Consider the following 21,921-nt stretch of genomic DNA (forward strand, 5'->3'; position numbering starts at 1 on the left):
GTTACATAAAGCAGTCCAATATGTTTCTTTCAATGAAATGACATGGAGGGAATAACAAATTAATTATATTTTGAGTCATAATCATTAAAACTTAGAAAATAAAAACAAAACATTCATTCCTCTGACCAATCTTCCCTGAGTATAGTATTAAATCAGCATTTTGGTAACACACGTAGCTTGTGTGCCACACAGACCTGAGAAAAACAGCTACGAATTCTAAAGTAAACACGTGGAGGAGTGTTGTCATATAGTGAAAAATGCTACTAGTCATCTTGCCTGTCCAAATGCCAAAAAACAAAACAAAACAAAAAACTTACCTTTAACCTGTCGGACAGAACTGAGGTTCTTCTCAAAAGTGTCATCGAATTTGGGATTGGTGATGGGCTCGAAGTCACTGGTATAAACTCTTCCAGTAGAGGTGGAAAAGCAACATTTACACATGCACGTGTGGTATCTTAGTCGCCCTTCATCTAGGTAGGGGTGGGCTAAGGCATCCTTAGCGGATATTCTTTTCGACTGAAATTAAATTTAGAGACCAGCACACATCAACACTGCAGATAAGCACGACTGTCCACACAGGATCTTCCACAAGCAGTTAATACTTCACACAGCGGACACTTAATGTGCACAACATTCCGTGCAAAGAGGGACAAGTTAAGAGGTGGATGGCATCAATAGTACAGAGCACATAGGGTCTAGGAAAACAGTGACTGTTGATCTGCCACCATGAATCCCTGAGAAGTGCCCTTCTACTAAAATTCTGCAAAGTTCCTACACTGAAATACATGCATGCAGGATCATAAATGACAAATATCATGACATTTAGATGTTGTACTGCTTTGCTGGGGATAAGTTTGCATTTTAAATAACAGGCTACAATTTTTCTAAATATGTGTCAGCATTTAGAGGAAATGTGATCATCATGCTAACAATTTTGCAAAGATGCTTGAAAATTTTCTTCTTTTTGAATATTGAGTAGAGTAAGGTAAAAAAAAAAAAAGAAAAGAAAAAGGAAAGCACATTGAAAAGCTGCTCGAGTCTGGCTTGCTCCTATAATCCTTGCTTCTCAGGAGGCTGAGATCTGAGTATCTGGCTCAAAACCAGCCCCAGCAGGAAAGTCTATGAGACTCTTCAATCAATCATCAAAAGGTGAGAGGTGGAGCTATGACTTAAGTGGCAGAGTGCTAACTTTGCGCCCCAAAGTTCAGGGACAGCATCCAGGCCCTGAGTTCAAGCCCTCGGGCCATCATGCACAAGTATGTGCGTGCGCACACAGTGCTGGAGATAGCAGCTGACAATGGTCTGAATGTCATGTTGTGAGAGGCAGCTCTGGTGGAGTTTTAGGAGTGGACTATGCTGTGGTTTTCTGGGACTTTAGATCAGGATATTTAAAACACTCAGGTTTGACTTACTAACCCATAAATTCTACCCCTCTAACTTTTTTGTTCTGGTTATTTCTGAGACAGGGTATTTCTTTCTGCCCTTGCCAGACTGCAGTGTGATCCTCCTGTTCATTCTTCCTGCCATGCGGGGGTGACAGATGTGCACAACTGCATCAGCTTCTTTCTTTTCTTTTTTTCCTTTCTTTGTTTTGTTTTGGTTTTTGTTTTTTCAAATGTGTGGTACTGGGGCTTGAACTCAGGTTCTTGTGCTCTCATTTGGCTTTTTCTGCTCACTGTTGGTGCTCTACTACATGAATCCAGTTCAGCTTTTTGCTGGCTAATTGGAACCAACAGTTTTAAAGATTTGTTTGCCCAGGCTGGCTCCAAACCTCCATCCTAAGATCTGAGCTTCCTCAGTAGATAGGATTATAATAAACATGAGCCACAAATACCTGACTGAGTTTTTTTCATTGTCCTGGGGACTTTCAAATTTTTTGCCTGAACTGGATTTGAACCACAACCCTTCTAATCTCTGGAGTAGCTAGAATTACGGACATGAATCTCCAAATGCAACCTAATCCATAAAACTCTTAAACTCATTGCTCCATCAAAAATTAAAGAAAAAAATGTCATTCCATGCGAATTGGGTATGTAAGTGCTACTGAAAGAAAGTGGATTTTATAGGATTTAAGGATATTCCCCGTGGTAGGGTAGAAAAAAAAACTGACACTCTGATTTGTTTCCAGTATCATTGGGCACTTCACAAAGCACAATTTAGAAAAGAAAACCATTTTGAACTCAAACCTTAAAAAAAAAAATCATTCAATCAATAAAATGTGAGGTCTTTTCCATAAAACTGGATTCTCTCAAGTCCTTTTATCTCTGTTTTGCTGTGCTGATATGCTAAAAAGCATATTATGATCACTCACGGTAAGATAAACACAAAAGAAACCTGCTGTTTATCTACCATGAACAGATAAACAAAAAACTTGATAACCTTTTATATTCCCTTTCAGTTCAATGCCTCTGTATTTGGTGATCTAATCCTTCTGAAGTCTGACTCCCTGGAATTCTTAGCAAAAAAAACTTTTTTTCCTTTTTCTGAAAAAGCCTGCAGTCCTTGACAACTATTCCTGTAGACAGAACCAGCAGGACAGAGGACTAAGGTTTGAACTCAAAGTAGCAAGAAGGCCAAGTGGTATCTTGTGAGGGCCTGAGTTTGCTGGCTTTTGTGCACTGAAGTTGGTTGCTGTTAAGTCTGTTTGTGGCTGAGCATGCAGACTGTTTGTGCTGGTGGCAGCAGTGACTGAATCTAGGTTTTAACTTTATCATCTGACCATTAAGCCATTCCTGTCAAGTGGCAGCTGGCATTAGCAGCTGGAAGGTGGTGCCCAAATGTTCCCATTGTATCTGCAGATTCTGCTATTTCCTGAAAACTGAGAATGTAAACTTGAAAAAAAATTAGTTGTTTTCCCCAAGTACTGAAAGTGTATTCTGTATGAACCAATAAGTACTCTTCTTGACCTAAGAAAAACCTTTGGACAAAAAATAAATTGAAATCCTGGCACACAGCAATCCACTTCTATTTCTTTTCGTCTTCTTCTTCTTCATTTTTTTTGGGGGTTTGGTCATGGGGCTTGAACTCTGGGCAGGGGTGCTGTCCTTGAGCTTTTCAGCTCAAGTCTAGTGCTCTACCCCTTGAGCGACAGGGCCACTTCCCACTTCTTTAACCAAATAAATGTTTCTCTAGGATTTTTCACATAAGGCTGGAGAAAAGAGACTGTCTTCATCTTTTTTTTTTTTTTTTTTTTTTCTAGTCCTGGGCCTTCAACTCAGGGCCTAAGCACTGTCCCTTCTTTTTGCTCAAGGATAGCACTCTGCCACTTGAGCCACAGCGCCACTTCTGGACATTTTCTCTATATGTGGTGCTGGGGAATTGAACCCAGGGCTTTGCCCCTAGGCTATATTCCCAGCCCTCGAGACTCTTCTTTTTTGGGGTATGAACACTGAGAAGAAGAAATGGCCTCCTAAAATGAGAAGACCACAACTTAAGTTTCCATGATAGTGTACTTTAGAATGACTTAAAGGTACTAACTACATATAGTACATATCTTGTTTCTTTAGCTGACAAACATGTAGCATTGTGAACACTTACTTTGCAGCTTTATCAACTTTTAAACAAAAGTTGATAAATTTTTTCATTTAATAAACAGAAAGTATTTCTAAGTAAACAGATTGATGTACTCTAAAAACTTCTGAAGAGAAGTACACACCACAAGAGCTTTTAAAATCTAATAGAGCAAACTTCTATACCAACTGTCTTTCCAAAAACAATATCAATATGAAAGACATAAAAGGAATTCAAGGGCTGGGAGTGGCTTAAGCAGTGGAATGCCGGCCTAGCAAGTGTAAAACCAGAATTGCCTTCCCTGCAAAAAAAAGGAATACTCTAAAATTTTAGACATTCTTTATGTAATGAATGTTGACTATTTAGATGTCTTTTTCTTGCTAAAGCTGTAACTCAAAGATTGAACAAAGCTACAATTGTGAGTCAATCTACCCAGCTGGTTCTTACCCAAAATGCTCATCTCACTCCCTCAAAATGTAATTTAGCTTTCCTAATCATTTGTTATTATAAAATCATATCTTGCCAGGTGCTGGCAGTTCATGCCTGTAATACTAGTTACTCAGGAGACTGTGGTTGGGAGGATCAAGGCTTAAAGACAGCCCCAAAAGTCTACAAGACTATTCTAATAACTAGAAAAATACTAGACTGGAGGTGTGGCTCAAGTGGCAGAGTACCAACCATGGGCAAGAAAGCCAAGCAAGAGTGTAAGGCCCTGAGTTCAAACTCGTACCAGCACAAAAACAAACAAGAAAGATGCACAAATACTTTTGGTTTATGTTAAAGTACACATGTATTTCCAAAGAGGATGTAAATTAGAACAGATATAAATAAGGAGATGTAATATGCAAGAATACAGATGTGTTTTGCAAAGAGAAAAAAAGTGAATACATTTGTTTAAATTCTCAAGCATCGTTATTGTGTTTTAAAAATAAATATTAAGGGCTGGGAATATGGCCTAGTGGTAGAGTGCTTGCATTGCATGCATGAAGCCCTGGTTCGATTCCTCAGCACCACATAAAAAGAAAAAGCCAGAAGTAGCTCTGTGACTCAAGTGGTAGAGAGCCTTGAGCAAAAAGAAGCCAGGGACAGTGCCCAGGCCCCAGGACTGGCAAAAATGAATGAATGAATGAGTAAATAAATAAATAAATATTAAGGGCTGGGAATATGGCCTAGTGGTAGAGTGCTTGCATTGCATGCATGAAGCCCTGGGTTCAATTCCTCAGCACCACATATATAGAAAAAGCCGGAAGTGGAGCTCTGACTCAAGTGGTAGAGCACTAGCCTTGAGCAAAAAGAAGCCAGGGACAGTGTCGAGGCCCTGAGTTCAAGCCCCAGGACTGGTAGAAACAAAACAAAACAAAAATAAATATTAAACTGGGTGCTAGTGGCTCATGCCTATAATACTAGCTATTCAGCCAACTTGGGCAGGATAGTCCATAAGACTTATATCTCAAATTAGCCACCAGAAAACAGGAAGTGGCCCTGTGATTCAACGTGGTAGAGCACTAACCTTGAGCATAAGAGCTCAGGGACAGTGCCCAGGCCCTGAGTTCAGGCCCTACGACTGACAAAATAAATAAATATGTAAAAATAAATGTTACTTGTAATTGTTTATTGCTTTTTTATAAAGTCTGTAGGCTTGATGATTTCTTTATTTTACAGCAATAAATTATTCACCTCAATTATATACTTCATTCTTTCTAATAATGTTCTTAGTATAATAAAAGAAAAGAGCATTTTAATCTTGCTCTCTGCTGGTGGTTTGTTTTTGCCTTATATTTTCCTATCTCTGCTACAAGCTAAAGATAAAGAATTTATACTTGTATAGAAGCTTTACAGGGAGATACCGCAAACTGTACCTATAGCACCACTGACTACTGCCATTGGGGAAGAAAGACACACGTACATAGAAAGCAGCATATAGAAATATGCTTTTCAGCTAGGTGCTGGTGGCTCAGACTTGTAATCCTAGCTACTCAGGAAGCTGGGATCTGGGGACCATGGTTTTCAAAGCCAAGTCCCTGAGGCTCTTATATCCAGTTAATCACCAGAAAACCAGAAGTGGTACTGTGGCTCAAAGTGGTAGAGTGCTAGCCTTGAGCAGAAGAGCTCAGGCCCTGAGTTCAAGACCTACAAGTGGTGAAAGATAGAGAGAGAGTGATAGAGACAGAGACAGAGAGACAGACACTTCTCAAAATGAGAATTAGTTGCCTGAGACTAAATGAACTAAACACTGTATTTAAAAAAATTGATTGTGTGTGTGTGCGTGTGCCCACGTGTGCATGTATACCAGTACTGGTGCTTGAACTCAAGGCCTTGAGAGCAATTGCTTGCTTTTTTTGCTCATTGCTGGCATACCATCATTTACACTGCACCTCTACTTCTAGGATTTTGCTGGTTAACTAGAGATAAGCATTTCTCAAATTTGTCTGCATGGGCTGGCTTCAAACCTTGATCCTCGGACTTCAGCCTCCTGAGTGCTAGGATTACAGGTGTGAGCCATTGGTGCTTGGCTTTTATAGATAGATACACATACACACATATTTGGGGGGGGGGGGGTCATGGGTTTGATTTCCGAGTCTGAGTACTGTCCCTGAACTCTTTTGCTCAAGGTTACTGCTCTACCACTTTGAGCCACAGCACCATTTCCAGTTTTTAAGAGGTTAAATTAGAGATACAAGTGTCATAGAGACTTTTCTGCCTGGGCTGACTTGGAACCATGGTGCTCAGATGGGCCAGTCCTGGGGTGTGAACTCAGGGCCTGGGCACTGTCCCTAAGCTTCAAGGCCAAGCTTGAGCACCACTTCCAGCCTGTTTATGTGGTGCTAAGGAATTGAACCCAGGGTTTCATACATGCTAGGCAAGTGCTCTACCACTAAGCCACATTCTCAGCCCTGGATATAAATTTTTGAAAGACCCATTTTTCTCTCCTCTCCTCTCTCTAGTTTGAACTTTCACACCGTCTTACAACTTTTGCCTAGGCTGTCCTCAAACAACAATCCTCTTGTCACTGTCTTCAAAGTACCTAGGATTACAGGTGTGTACTTGACCTCTTTTTTTTTAATGTACTAATTCTCAATGTACTAGGATAAAGCAAGAATAAAAAAACTCTTTAAATGGTAACTTGTTCTAAATGGACTCATAGGACTAAAAAGAATGCTTAACACAGATCATAAACTAACAGACCATCAGGCTAACCGAAGAATAATCATAACAGGCACTAACAAAGTTAAAAAATATTGGTTAGGCACCTGTCTTCCCAGCTATAAAGGAAGAATAAATAGGAAGATCATGGTCCAGGATGGTCCAGGCATAAATCCAAGACCCTACTTGAAAAACAACTAAAGCAAGAAGGGTGGGTGGGATATGGCTTAAGTGGTAGAGTACTACCTGCCTGCCAATCACAAGGCCCTGTGTTCAAACTGTACTACCACCCTCCTCAAAAAAGACTGGTTTTAAAAAATTATGAGCGGAGTAACTATGAAAATTATCCAAGGGGTTGGGGATATGGCCTAGTGGCAAGAGTGCCTGCCTCATATACATGAGGCCCTGGGTTCGATTCCCCAGTACCACATATACAGAAAATGGCCAGAAGTGGCACTGTGGCTCAAGTGACAGAATGCTAGCCTTGAGCAAAAAGAAGCCAGGGACAGTGCTCAGGCCCTGAGTCCAAGCCCCAGGACTGGCCAAAAAAAAAAAAAAAAAGAAAATTATCCAATAAATTATATATTCACTGTTGGAATACCAAAAGAAAAAAAAAAGACTGGTTTTACACTACAAGACAATGATGCAAATGGCTAATTACTAGGTAGTGTGCCTAAACTAAACTCATATGCATATATATTTTTGTGAACACACACACTTTTTTTTTTGGGGGGGGGGGGCAGTCCTGGGCCTTGGACTCAGGGCCTGAGCACTGTCCCTGGCTTCTTCCCGCTCAAGGCTAGCATTCTGCCACTTGAGCCACAGCGCTGCTTCTGGCCGTTTTCTGTATATGTGGTGCTGGGGAATCGAACCTAGGGCCTCTTGTATCCAAGGCAGGCACTCTTGCCACTAGGCTATATCCCCAGCCCCACACATTTTTTTTTTTTTTGGCCAGTCCAGGGGCTTGGACTCAAGGCCTGAACACTGGCCCTGGCTTCTTTTTGCTCAAGGCTAGCACTCTGCCACTTGAGCCACAGCGCCACTTGTGGCCATTTTCTGAATATGTGGTGCTGGGGAATTGAACCCAGGGCTTCATGTATTCGAGGCACGCACTCTTGCCACTAGGCCATATTCCCAGCACTGAATATATATTTTTAATGAAAATTTATCAGTGTAGATTCATTAATATGTCTCCTATGTAGATTGGTGGTAAAGTATGTGCTTAGTGCTGGTAAGGCTCTAGGTTCAGTTACTAGCACAAAGAAAAACAAATGTTTTGTTTTCTTCTGTATTAAATAGATCTTTGTAACTAGAACCATGGCAAGTTTCATTTAATTAGGTGTGATAATCCCATTATAAAGGAATAAGGACTATATTTCACATGTAGAATTATGTCTAAAAGGCCTCTCAGAAAAATGTGCTTGGTTCTTGCTACTAAGAGTTCCTCCTGGTAAAGACTTCAGAGAAAGTGGATACCCTATGACTGTAAGGTTATATATATTGCTTGCATAGCAAGTAAACCGGACACATGTAAATTACATGGTTTTTGGTTTCTAAACTAACTAGAACTCAAAAAGAGAACAAAATGTTTCTAATACATAAATGTTGAGTTTAACTTACAAAATTCTGCATGCAAAGACAGAAATTACCTCTGAAGTATGAATTTCACATGGCTCTGGTTTTGTTAAGCATATAAAAGGAAATCCTTAAGGTATTAAGTAACATCTGTACTGATAAAGTCGCTAACATCTATACTGATAAAGTCGGAAAAAAGGATTCACACTAATGATATTGTATCACTAAATCATCACTCAAGTGTAAACAATCCACGATGATGGGAACCTGACTTTCAGGAGATAGTGGAAGCAACAACTACCACTTTGCCTTGTTCCTACTATCACTTCACATGCTTTGCAGATACTACACAAAAAACTTAAAAATAACAATAAAAGCAAACTCCATGTCCCTAAAAATAACAAAAGTCTACTTTGGACTGTGAGATGCCAGGAAAATAACTTGGCTCACACTAACTGGTTGTTTCTGGTCTTCCAAGTAATAAAAGTATTCTCCATAGACTTGAACTGCAAACTTATTTATTTAGTTATCTATCTATCTATCTATCTATCTATCTATCTATCTATCTATCTATCTATCTATCTATCTGCTGGTCCTGGGGTTAGCCCTGAGTACTGGTACTAGGCACTGTCGCTGAGCTTTTTTTGTCCAAGGCTATTGCTCTTACATTTGAGCCACAACTCCATTTCCAACTTTTTTGGTAGTTAATCAGAGTTAAGAGCCTCATGGGTTTTTCTGCCCAGGCTGGCTTTGAACTGTGATCCTCAGATCTCAGCCTCCTGAGTTGCTAGGATTACAGGTAAATCACTGGTGCCTAGCCAGAACTTTAAAAAAAAAATTCCTATCATTCATTAGGCTGCCTAACCATAATTAAGACTACTATGGATTTGATAGTCATTAAAGAAGGCTACTCTTTTCCCATAATATAAACAGACAAATGTAACTTTATTAACTTTAGGAAGAAGCCTGATTTGATGATATGAACATCTCAGTAATGTCAGGAAATGAATAGGACATCCTAGCACATGTCCAGGCAGGAAGCAAGACCACATCTCAAAGAATAGCCAGTATAAAAGAGGGCTAAAAATGTGTGACTCAGTGGTAGAGTGATTGCTCAGCAAAAAAATGCAAGCTCTGAATTCAAACCCTAGTGCTGCCAGAGGGGGGAAAAATGCAAACTCTCAAACCTATGATTTTGACAACTCAAAGAATATTTTCTTGTACAACTTGAAATTGGCAGATTTTTTTCAAATCTTACATATTTTTCTTCTGATTTAACATGGTGTCAAGGCTTTTATAGAGGCTGAGATAAGAATGGTACAGTTCCTTCTCTCTTCATTTAGTGCCTTAGCGTTAATTCTTCTGTAATAAGTGAGCCTGATAAACATGGAACTGGGATACAAAGAGTTATTATTTACATTCCTAGTCTGTTCTAAACCAGGAAATTTCTTTTTTTTTTTTTTTTTTTTTGGCCAGTCCTGGGCCTTGGACTCAGGGCCTGTGCACTGTCCCTGGCTTCTTCCCGCTCAAGGCTAGCACTCTGCCACTTGAGCCACAGCGCCGCTTCTGGCCGTTTTCTGTATATGTGGTGCTGGGGAATCGAACCTAGGGCCTCCTGTATCCGAGGCAGGCACTCTTGCCACTAGGCTATATCCCCAGCCCCTAAACCAGGAAATTTCTCTTAGGACATGTGTGTTCTTTTTTTTCTCCCTGTTGGTCATGGGGCTTGAACTCAAGGCCTGAACACTATCCCTGAGCTCTTTCGCTCAAGGCTAGCTAGCACTCTACCACTTTAATAAGCACCACTCTGGGTTTTCTGGTGGTTAATTGGAGAAAAGAGTCTTATGGACTTCCCTGCCCAAGCTAGCTTTGAACCGTGTCCTCAGAGCTCAGACCCCTGAATAGCTAGGATTACAGGTGTGAGCTACCAGTACCCGGCAAACGTGTATTTTTAAAATTCACTTAAAAATATGAAAACAAACACTACTTACTGGATCAAAGACCAACATCCTGCAAAGTAGATGAACAGCTTCATGTGTAGCCTGGCTAGACAGGGTGTAGAGTACAGGAAGAGAAGGCTGTAAAACAATAAAAAATTGTATGTTTAAAGTAAACCTTTTATATTGCATGGTGCTTTACTGCAGGTCAGAGCACAAAAGAGACAATGAAAAAATGAAAACGGATCCTATAAAAATGGTGGCTATTGTGAGTCCTTCATTCCTCATGTTTTGGCAAGAGGAAAAGGAAAATCTAAAAATGCTTAGTAGTAGGGGAACAAAGATTGAAGCCTTTGTCACATGTTACAGTAAGCATGTCAAATATATGAAGTAAGTATATCAACTCTATCATGGAAATGCTACCAAAAATGTGCTAAAATACTAGTTCTAAAGGAATTCTATATACTCAAGAAAGAAAGGATGCTACTGTTTTTATCACCTGAGTTGCTTTAGCACAGATGTCTCACTAATTGTGTCAGAAGTGACAGGCATGTGTGGCTCTATCTGATCCCCTTTTACTAAGGGAGGAAATGGCTTTAATGACCTGAGGAACCAAACTACTTAGAAAGCTTCTATGTCAGCTATGAGTGGCAGGGGACAGAACAGGTGAATGGCATCACTGATTTGGCTGGGGATGACTCTAGAGACTCACATGTGAGGCAAGGGTCTACCATACTGTAGAAGCAAATTCTTTAATATAGAGAGGAAGAACAGAAGGAGCAAAATTAAAAAAAAATGTTTGGACACTTCCTGTCTTATAGCTTAAAATAATCTTTTGCAGTGGGTTCTCCCACCCCTCAAGGTTGCTAAATTGATGGGCTAATGATTACTGGCATGATTTTCAATCATTTTGTTTTTTTAAAAAAACCAACTTCTTAGCAGAGTCAATGCTTTCCCTAACATTGTTCAGAACCACTCTCCTACTCATAACTCCCTTAGAAGGATTTGACAGGGCAAAGCCTATGGAAAGCCAGTATAGATAACAAAAGCCAAACCCTAGCTTAAAAAAAAATGGACCTAACTTTTGGCTTGCAAAGTGAAAAGAACCAGAGCTAAAACTGTATTTGATCTACATTTTATTATTAGTTGGAAATACTTCATATAACCTCTGCTTCTTCTGGGGTTCCTTATAATAATCTGAGCTTTTAAGAGATGATATCAGATGAGAGCAGCCTTTTATGGTTCTCTGGTGCTTCATTATGATATGGAGAGAGCTCCAGTGACTGTGAACACAGTGCTATCACCTCCTCTATCTGACACTGCTCACAATATTTTTACACTAAGTTTGACATAGTGTTTCTAGTGTTTCACAGCTGGCATTTACATTTGCTACTACATCAATAGAAAATCTACCAATGGGAGAGAATAGCCTTGAGCAGGGGTTGGGTAAAGAAATGGAGGAAGACATTATGGTTTAGGCTGGAAGAGTCTGACCACTAGGACAACATTATTATTAATTCTGAGGCACCCTGGAAGTGACTCTTACTTGAAAACCCTTATGTACCTTCTATGAGATCTTTCTTATATTGTTTTAGGCTGTCAGAAGATAAAAATCAGACTGTGACTGTGATATGAGCTTGGGAAGAACAGAAAGAGTAACACAAACAGCACTATAAGCAGGCTTCTTGTTGGTCAAGCACTTCACAACACTGGAAGGTCTTCTTATATGTAGACCACAGAACAGAACCCTGTTTCGGCACTACTCATATCAAGGATCATTTGCCTCCTTGCAAGTAAAGCCAAGAGGAAAATACAATGAAAATAAGAAGATACCTCAGCATTAGCAGGAGGTAATGATTCACATTTCAAAAATTTTCTTCAGTGGTACTGTGACTCAAGTGGCAGAGTGCTAGCCTTGAGCAAAAAAAAGCCAGGGACAGTGCTCAGGCCCTGAGTACAAGGCCCAGGAATGGCAAAAAAACCAACAACAACTGGATGGTGAAGAATGATGAATGGGGTAATATTGATCAAGATGTATTATAAACTGATTTGTTGGATGGTAACCTCTTTGTACAAATACTTAAAAATATTAAAAACAAAAAACATAATTAAAAAAATTTTCTTCAGAATCAAGAAGAAATAGATATAAAATTAGATGGGAACTCTAGTTCTAATTACTAATCAGATAAATCTGAACCTCAGTATCCATAAGCATAAAGTGATGGAACAGACAGCCTCTGAGGCTTATGTTACTTCTAAAGTTGGATCTGATTTAAGGGGATTACTCTAGATAGAAGGTATTGTATGTGCTTGGTGCTGTGTATTTGCAGGCTTACATCTGCAATCCTAGCTACTTGGAGACAGTGGGAGGATTGAGGTTTGAGGCCAGCTAGGGCAGAAAAGTCAGATTTCATTTTCACTGAGGGAAGCTGGCGTGTACCTGTGATTTCAGGGACCACACACAGGAAGCCTAAAAGCAGGGGGACTGCTAGGCGCTGGTGGCTCTTGCCTATAATCCTGGCTACTCAGGAGCCTAAGATCTGAGGCACTCGGTTCAAAGTGCAGGCAAGAGGGTCCATTTACTTCCAATTAATCACAGAAAAACTGTAAATGGAGATATGGCTCAAATGGTAGTGTGAGACTCCAGAGACACAACTCAGGGACAGCAGAACCCAGCACCTGAGTTCAAGCCCCTTACTGGCACATTAAAAAAAAAAAAAAAAAAAAAGGTAGGGGGATTGGGTCTCAGATGTGTGCATGGATGAGAAGCCATCCCCTACCCTAAAAACAACCAAAGAAAACTACTGGAGGTATGGTTTAGTAGAATCAAACTTGCCTAGCAAGCACAAGTTCCTGAGTTTAAACACACCTAGCCCTCCATACTCACAGGAAGACAAGCTTTATATGTACAAAACTCATATACAATGGACACATACAATTTTTACTAACCCGTGTCTCCTTATTAGTAATTCTTCCCTGCCCCTCTAAGTAGAATCTACCCCTCATTTCTGTGGTAGAGGTATTTCATTTTCCCAATCTCCAGGATGGTCACCTGACCAAAGCTGAGCTAGCAAAACATTTCTTGAGCACCATGACAGGATCCAGGTGATAGAAGATGTAAACCCCACAAAGGTTTACACAGCTGCTAGATTAACAAATTTCTGACTGAGAAAAGATTCCCATGACAGGAATGCCTAAAGAAGTACACAGTGACTGCTGGTGTAGTAAAATAACTTTGAGCTGCTCTAGACACAGGACAGGAACTTCTCAGCAAATCTCGCTCTCTGGGCTGCTATTTAGCAACACTGACACTGAGGATTAATTAGCTGGCAACTATTAGCAGTAATTGAAACTCCTCTAGAGATGGAAGCACCAGGGTGTCTGGTCTTACCATATTTCATTATTGGTTATCTTTAACCAGGTAAGATTTACTAAGTAAATGAAGCTAATAAAAGAGAAAAATTATTTTGCTATATTCAAGGTGACATTTATCCTAAGGCTACTGACAAATTATAAGTGTTCTTGATGCTGACCCACAAACAGATCATAAAGGTTCATGTTTGTTCCTTCTACAATATAGAAACTTCCTCTAGGTTAAGACTTACTGCATTTTCTAGGGTGAGGGGGGGGGGGCTTACATTATTTTATAGTTCTGACCTAGATACAACCAGAAGGTATAACAGTAGAAAGGCTCTTTTTCATGAGCATATGACTCTAACCACTGGCCTGGGCAGGTCTTAGAGAACACTTTAGCCCACTGCCCTGTAGCCCAGTGAAAACACAAAGTCTGTAAGCACACTAGAATCATACAGAGGGAACTGTAAGGAAAGGGAGGCCTTCACCAACACAGGGCTGTCAATTTGAGGGAATCATGTCAAAGTCAGCCTGTCATTTGGCACCTTAACCATCAGATCATCTAAATGCCCAATTTAAAAGAAGCCAAGGCACAATTCAGGAAAACTAGTTGCTGTTCATCCTGTTCTGTATTAGTTTGTTCCTAGAACTACTTATTTCCCTTACTCATGTCCTTCACATCATTTTAAGCTATTTTCTCCATAGGGGTTAGGAAAGAGCTGGTAAAAATTGCTAAGTCAAAAGAGTAGCAATTAAAAACCATCTTGTCTTTCTCAGCAGTGATTTGGCTGGTAACAAGCAAAACTCTGATCAGTACAAATCTGGCAACCTCTCTTCATACTTCTTTTTTAACAGCATTCACATCTGATTTTGTGCTAGTGACAAGAGTGCAAAAGTAATAGCTTCACACGTCTTGCTGAAATAAGAGACACCAAGTATTTTGGCTCAGTATTTTAAAAGGCTATCTTGATAAACACATACTGAGTTCCACTCCCAATTGCTTTTCCCATACATATCAATAAACTAGGAGACAAAGGACCAGGGGTCATTTATTAGCAAAAGTGCTCCAAAAAACATGCATTTTTCTCCTATGGTATTGGAAATGATGTTCTAACAAATTTCAAACATTTTCTTATTTATGATCAGATATAAAAAAACTCTTCAAGTAATATTTCTGTTCAAAAACTCTTAAAACACTATGCTTTTGTGAGAAATTCTGAAGAGATAGTCACTAGGTATAATACTCTCCCTGATTCTTACCTGTTTATGAGGACCCCTGAGTATGTGTGCCTTAGCACCTTCACAAGCCGTCCTCATTGCTTCTAGTGATGGTGTGCCCAACAGATCTGTGATCAAATCCAACTAGAAGGAAACATGAAACACAGGTGGATTGTAAGATCACAGAAACAACCTTTCATTACTCTTAAGTCAGTCTTAAAAATGAGGACAAATTTGGAGGAAAATCTTAATGCAAGCTTTACATGACCTGACAAGAGCTCCCTTTCTGGCTTACACAATAAACAAACAAGCAGACAATCACAAAAAGGCACGCCTGTAGTCCCAGAAGTTAGGAGGCTGAGGCAGAAGGATGGTGAGTTTGAGGCCAGAATGGGTTATACAGTGAGACCATGTCTTAAAACACTTAAATCATGGCTGGGAGTATAGCTTAAGTGACATAGCACTTGCCTAACAAGAAAGAAATCCTGGGATGAATCCCTAATACAAAACAAAGCACAAAAACCAGAGGGGAAAAATATTTATTACCACTCCATGTAATAAAAATCTAGAAAACACATTTTAGTAGGCATGGCCTTCTACGGCTAGAACAACTTAGGGGTCTGTATCTGTATACCTTAGTGCCTTGCAGAGCTGACCTATGCTTCTGAGGATAGCTAATGTCTGTTCGTTCCCAACAGTTAATGGATGAATTTTGATGCTTCAAATGAAATGAAGCCTATCAAAAGCTAACATAAAAATCAGACATGTGTGATTTAATAAATACTCAAAATATGCATACTAGAAACAAGAACTATGCTCCTGCTGTTTGTGCCAGTACGTACCCCCCTAAATACTAGTTATGGTAGAAATCTCCTAACACTGTTAGAAAACTGTGATACTTAGAAAATGATGACACTATGTAAGGCCACATTTAGCTAGATGGGTACAACAAAAGAGACCAATAAAATGGTCAAACATATCTTTATAGCAAACTACCTTGCCAATTTTCAGTACTACTGCAACTGCAACTATAGCTTAATTAATAATAACATTTCATTCGAATCCTCCCAGGATGGAAAACTCCTATCTGGAGAACACTATTTTCCGCACTTATCTAAACCGTGGGGTAGCCATCAGCATCACTACTTTTCAGGATAATGGAGGTACTTGAGATATTTGCTTCCCTGGGAACAGCTTTCTGAGAAAAGTGGCAGTGACACTTTTTGGACTAACAATCACAGTACAGGAAAAAGTAAATGACTGGCTTATGGAGACATTCAAAAAGTTGTGGTAAGTGGGTCAGATTCATGGATGAAGGACAATTTCATGAAGTTTTCTGGTAGTTCAGTGGTTAGGGTACTGATTTCTAAAGGATACGGAAAAAACACAAGGGCACAAGTTGGATTCTTTCAGTATATTGTGTGTTTTATTTTTTTCCTCATTCTCAAACTTGCCATCCCTCTGCCTAAGTCTCCCAACTGCTGAGATTGCAGATGTGAGGGTTTTTGTTGTTTCTTACTGAGGATACATAGGTATGTATTCTTTTTCAGTAGTTAAATCAGATTGACAAGCTTAAGTAAGACCTATGTAGTTCTCTAGAAATTGAGGTACTTGCTGGTGGCTCATACCTATAATCCAATTACTTGCTGGGGTGAGATCTGAGGATCATGGTTCAAAGACAGCCTGAACAGGAAAGTTCATGATACTCTTATCTCCAATTAAGAACCAAAAATCTGGAAGTGGAGCTGTGACTCAAGTGGTAGAGCATCAGCCTTGAGCAGAAAAGCTCAGGACAGTGCCCAGGTGATGAATTCAAGCCCTAGGATAGGCACAAAGAAAGGAAGAAAAGAAAAGAAAAGAAAAGAAAAGAAAAGAAAAAAGGAGACACCTGACTCTTATTCCAGCTGCTTCACTTCCCGTTACAATTTTTTTTTGGGGGGTGGGGGTTCAGTTGTGGGGCTTGAATAAGGCCTGGGCACTGTCCCTAAGCTCTTTTGCTCAAGGCTAGTCTCCACCACTCTGAGCCACAGAGCCACTTCTGAGGGTCTCAAGCTCTTGATACTGCATGTACCACTCACTACACCCAGCCAAAAGGTGTCTTTAACTTCTTTGTTTCCTTCCTTCCCTTCCCCAATGTCTTTTATTTTGAAGTGTTTCTTTTTCTTTCTTTTTTTTTTTTTTGGCCAATCCTGGGCTTGGAGGGCCTGAGCACTGTCCCTGGCTTCTTTTTGCTCAAGGCTAGCACTCTACCACTTGAGCCACAGCACCACTTCTGGCCGTTTTCTATACATGTGGGGCTGGGGAATCAAACCCAGGGCTTCATATATTTGAGGCAAGCACTCTTGCCACTAGGCCATATTCCCAGCCCCTTTGAAGTGTTTTCTAAAGCTATATTTGGATCATCTCCAAAGAGAATTTAAAGAATTCAATACTAGAATTTTATATTCTGAGCACAAAGTTTAAGTACACTGAGTCACCAAATAAATTTTCAAGTCAGAGCCATTCAATAAGAACAGAGCCCTCTAACAACTGAAGATAATACCTGTGCAAATTGTTACAGCAGAGTCTACTGCTATGCATCAGTGCATGCAATAAAGTCAACACTTCCTCTAACAGGCTTGTAAATTACAAAATGAATCTCTGTAATCTTTAACTTTGTAACTTTACAAATTTCAAGTAAACCTAAATTTACTAAAAGAAAATTACACAGAACAACAAATTAGCCTAAGATATGTACAAAATGGCTTTTTCTTTCTTTCAAATTTGAAATTCAACAGGAAGCTACTAAATCCTTAAAGTGAAATCTTACCTGCTGAATGGGACTCTGGGCTTGAAACAATATTCTTCGTCCTAGTAGTTCTGCAAATATACATCCGACAGACCAGATGTCAATGGCATTGCTGTAATGACGGCTGCCCATCAGGATTTCTGGAGCCCGATAATACTGAGTAACAACTTCCTGAGTCATATGACGGGATTCATCTAATTCTTCCACTCTGGCCAATCCAAAATCACAAATCTAAATAGAAACAATAATCAGAACACTGGCAAGTATGTAGATATAGTTACAGGCAGAAGAACAAAAAGCAAAAAATCCTCATAGACCTTCAGAACTTCATAAAGTTTTTAATGATACAGGTATCATTAATGATACCTATGTCTATGTACAACCTAGCCTTACTTGGAGAAGAGAGGGAAGAAATCAAGCTTCCATGTTTCTATATAAAGTGATGCATCTTAAAGAAATTCTTTTCATCTTTAATCTAGACTATTCAGCCAGCTGAATGTATGGTTTTGGTTTAATATAGAAAGCAAACTTTTTCAGATGGGCTAAAAGAAGGGGTGACAAAAGGGTTTACCTTGAAGATCTCTTTAGCTTAGGCTATGTGTACCATCTTTATGAAATACACACATAGCAAAACTTCTTTTAAAGCTACAGGTTTCAAACGGAGCTCTACTGAATCAACTTCAGGAGTTCCACAAACATTTCACCCAAATTTCACCTGTATCTACTTAAAAATACTAATTTACATTCAAAACAGGCACATATGTTAAAATTTGGTACAATGTACAACACTAATGCTGCTAGGGTAATTCAGTGTTATATTGTATTTAATTAATGATCAGTTATGTTGTAGACAGTATGCTAAAATCTGGAGACATAATAATAAATTAAGTAATAAAGACTGGCTGGTGTGTAGACTGGTGTTCTTGGCATCAAGAAAGATGGATTGCTTTATATGAAAGCCTAGGAGTAAACTATTTCCACTTAACTGAAAAGTAGGCTAACGTTGTAAGGTAGATCTTAATAAACTACAGCAAAGCTATAGCAGCAGTACTATTTATTTCCAGGCACAAAAATTTTCATGCCAGGCTGGGCACTGGTGGCTCCCACCTGTAATCCTAGCTACTCTGGAAGCTGAGATCTGAAGCCAGCCAGGGACAGGAAAGTCCATGAAACTCTTTTCTCCAATTAAACACCAAAAATTCCAGAAGTGGAGCTGTGGCTCCAGTGGTAGAGTGCTAGCCTTGAGCAAAAGTCTTACACCAGCACCCAGACCCTGAACAGGGTCAAGCTCCAGGACAGGCACAAAAGAAAAAAAGAGAAAGAAAAAAAGGCTTCTGATTCACAAAGAAAACTTGTCTCTTAGAGGCCGATATTCTGATTTTTCTCACATTTTTAAGTAAATAAAGGAAAAACTACCTTTAGAACACAATTGCTGTTCACAAGGAGATTCCCTGGCTTAATGTCTCGATGTAAAATGCCAGCTGAATGGAGATATTTTAAGCCTGAAATAACAAACAGATTTAATTGCAGATATTTAATTCCTTTTACTTAACCAATGACCTGGGAAAAACCTTAGAAGAGTAGAGGATTTAAAATTATCCCCTAAATAACTGCATAATGAGTATCACCAAAAGCTTGACTTAGTCCCTTCAAAGAAGTATAATTTTGCTACAGTAAAATGAAATGTCATGAAAGGTTTATACAACACCCCAGAAACAGTGTCTATAACTTAAAAGAATATATAGCTTAAGTACAGATAAACTTCTCAAGGTAGTGTAGTGAAGACAGACCATACCAATATCCTTGAAATAATAATCAGTTGTGGCTGCTGGGTTTAGCTACTGATACTCCCAACTTGTGATACTGAAGCTGCTTCAATTAAAAAAAAAAAAAGTTTCCATTAACAGAGAATCTTTCCAGGGACAGTTTCCCCTAATGACAAATTTCACAAACTCGTAAGTAAACTCGTCTAGGTTTTTGTCAGTAGTATTTTCCACCACAGAGAATGAAAAAGGTAGTTAATCACTTTTTAAATCTTTGTTGACATCTTAAAAAAGGCTGGCATTTCAGCACCTCTAATAGTCACAGCTTCAAGGTTGAGTCTTTTTTGAATAAAATGTAGCTAGTCATGTTTTTTTCAAAGCGTAAAAAGGTCAATGATCTCCGTAGTCCCCTGCCACAGAAAATCAGCAAATCTACTTGAGGTGAACTTGTAATAATCTTAGTGTTTTTGCTTTTCATTTTCTTGAAACAATTCTATAATTCTGTGAAAAAAGTTGTTCCAGCTTTAAAGAATTCTCCACTTCTAGCAGCAAAATTCTAAAGGACACATGAGGCATTAATCATGTTGACCCAAATCATTTCTCAGTGAGATTCCAGTTGTGTGTGTGTGTATGTGTGTGTGCGTGCGCACGTGTGTGTTGTTTTCCTCTGCAGTACTGGGGTTTGAACTCAGAGCCTTGTACTTTCTAGGCAGGTGTCAGCTAAAGGAATCATACTTCCAGCCAGTACAATTTTTCAGCTAAGTCTTGTTTTTTTTTTTTTACACTCCCCCCCTTTTTTTTGGCTAGTGCTGGGGTTTGGGAGTCAGGACCTGGGCACTGTCCCTGGCTTCTTTTTGCTCAAGGCTAGCACTCTACCACTTGAGGCACAGCGCCCCTTCTGGCTTTATCCATACATGTGGTGCTGAGGAGTCAAACCCAGGGCTTCATGTATACAAGGCAAGTACTCACTCTACCACTAGGCCATATTCCCAGTTCTCAGCCAAGTCTTTTTTTTTTTGCCAGTCCTGGGGCTTGAAATCAGGACCTGGGCACTGTCCCTGAGCTTCTCTGTGCTCAAGGCTAGCACTCTACCACTTGAGCCACAGTACCACTTCTGGCTTTTTCTGTGTATGTGGTACTGAGGAATTGAACCCAGGGCTTCATGTATGCAAGGCGAGCACTCTACCATTAGACCATATTCCCAGCCCTCAGCTAAGTCTTTTTTTTATTTTTTAATTTAATTTATTTATTAATTGAACACAAATTTTTTGACAAGGTGTTGTGCAAAAAGGGTACAGTTACATAGTAGGGCAGTGTGTACATTTCTTGTGATACCTTACACCCTGTTTTTCTTTCCCTTCTCTAGGTCAGGTAGACATATATACAATATACAATGTATCAAGAACATATACAGTAGCCACGTGGCCAAGCCCAAGAAAATTCGCCTAGGGCTTTAAATGTAATGTCGATATTAGACAATATGTCGACAGTAGTCTTATATGAACGTACATACATAGCTTTTGAGCTATTGTATTCCACTGAGAGGTCAATTTTTGACCTTTATATGTTGAGTAGTTGTTTGGTTTTAGTTATATACTGTTGGGTCGCTGCCCCAATCCTGAGGGAAAGCAGTTTTGGTTTCATAGACCTGGTCTCTACTCTCTCTCTGTCTCCCTTTCTTAACAGTCATATATCAGGGAGATCATGCCCCTTTGTTTTCTGTGTTCTAGGCTTGTCTCGCTCAACATTATTTGTTCGAGTTCTGACCATTTCCCTGCGAATAACGCTCAGCTAAGTCTTAATAAGCCAGTTTGAAGTTACTTAGTTGGCTGTCTTTACTGGTCTCCTTTATCTACTTTGGTTTTTTTAAGGGTAAAATTTTGTTTCAAGTTAGACTCAGCTACGGCAGCCAAAATTCTGACAAGCCCACCTACTGCTAGCTTGCAGGATGGATGTTATCCAAGGAGGTAGAGCCAGATTTTAAGGTAGAGCCAGATTTTAATTAAGTCACCCGATGCTATATACTCTGACAAAAACTAAAGGCTGTTCAGAGGACTTTTGACAAAATAACTGCTTATTTATCTTCCAAGATTAACCCAGTCAACTCTTCAATGAATTTCATAGAAGCTTTATGAAAATAAAACTACCTGACCACTTTAAAACTCTCTGATCGGGGATGCAGCTTAGTAGTGGAAGTGCCTACCTATAACATATATCATGCCTTTGGTCTGATACTCACCAACATCTTATTTGAAAAAGTAATGAAACTTTTTTTTTTAATTTAAAAATGTCTTTAGGGAAGAAGCAAGCTTTGGAAGGCCATATTAAAGTTCAAATGAAAAGCAAAACATTTCGTGTATACCATGACACTACCTTTTTCATCATAAAGAAAATCTTACCTCGCAAAATCTGATAAAGAAAAACTTTGACATGATCTGAGCTGAGTGGCTGAGGAGAGACAATAATTTTATGTAGGTCACTCTGCATCAATTCTGTTACAACATATCTTGAGGTTTTAAGTTAAGGAGAGTTCAGAGAATTCAGCCCCCAGCCCCCTCAAAGTAGGCGTCAGATGTAAAAAATAACGTCATTCTCTAAGTTGGTTCAGCTTAAGGAAAGAAAACTTCTATGG

At 39.4% G+C, this 21,921-nt stretch overlaps 1 protein-coding gene across 2 annotated transcripts in view; it reads right to left on the reverse strand.

The window, feature by feature from the left end:
* The window catches only part of Nlk (nemo like kinase), a 160,905-nt gene that overhangs the window by 22,871 nt on the left and 116,113 nt on the right, over positions 1–21,921 (reverse strand). For both annotated transcript variants that reach the window (XR_007213705.1, XM_048365582.1), the window contains exons 4-9: positions 21,689–21,795; positions 18,943–19,028; positions 17,548–17,757; positions 14,781–14,882; positions 10,221–10,307; positions 318–516 (exon numbers count right to left, since the gene is read on the reverse strand). Coding sequence is in view for 1 of the 2 variants with exons in the window: in XM_048365582.1 (XP_048221539.1) it covers positions 318–516; positions 10,221–10,307; positions 14,781–14,882; positions 17,548–17,757; positions 18,943–19,028; positions 21,689–21,795 (791 nt within the window). In the remaining variant the exon portion in view is untranslated. The remainder of the gene's footprint in view (positions 1–317; positions 517–10,220; positions 10,308–14,780; positions 14,883–17,547; positions 17,758–18,942; positions 19,029–21,688; positions 21,796–21,921) is intronic.

This window comes from Perognathus longimembris, chromosome 17 (genome assembly GCF_023159225.1).
Source record: "Perognathus longimembris pacificus isolate PPM17 chromosome 17, ASM2315922v1, whole genome shotgun sequence".
Taxonomy (NCBI): domain Eukaryota; kingdom Metazoa; phylum Chordata; class Mammalia; order Rodentia; family Heteromyidae; genus Perognathus; species Perognathus longimembris.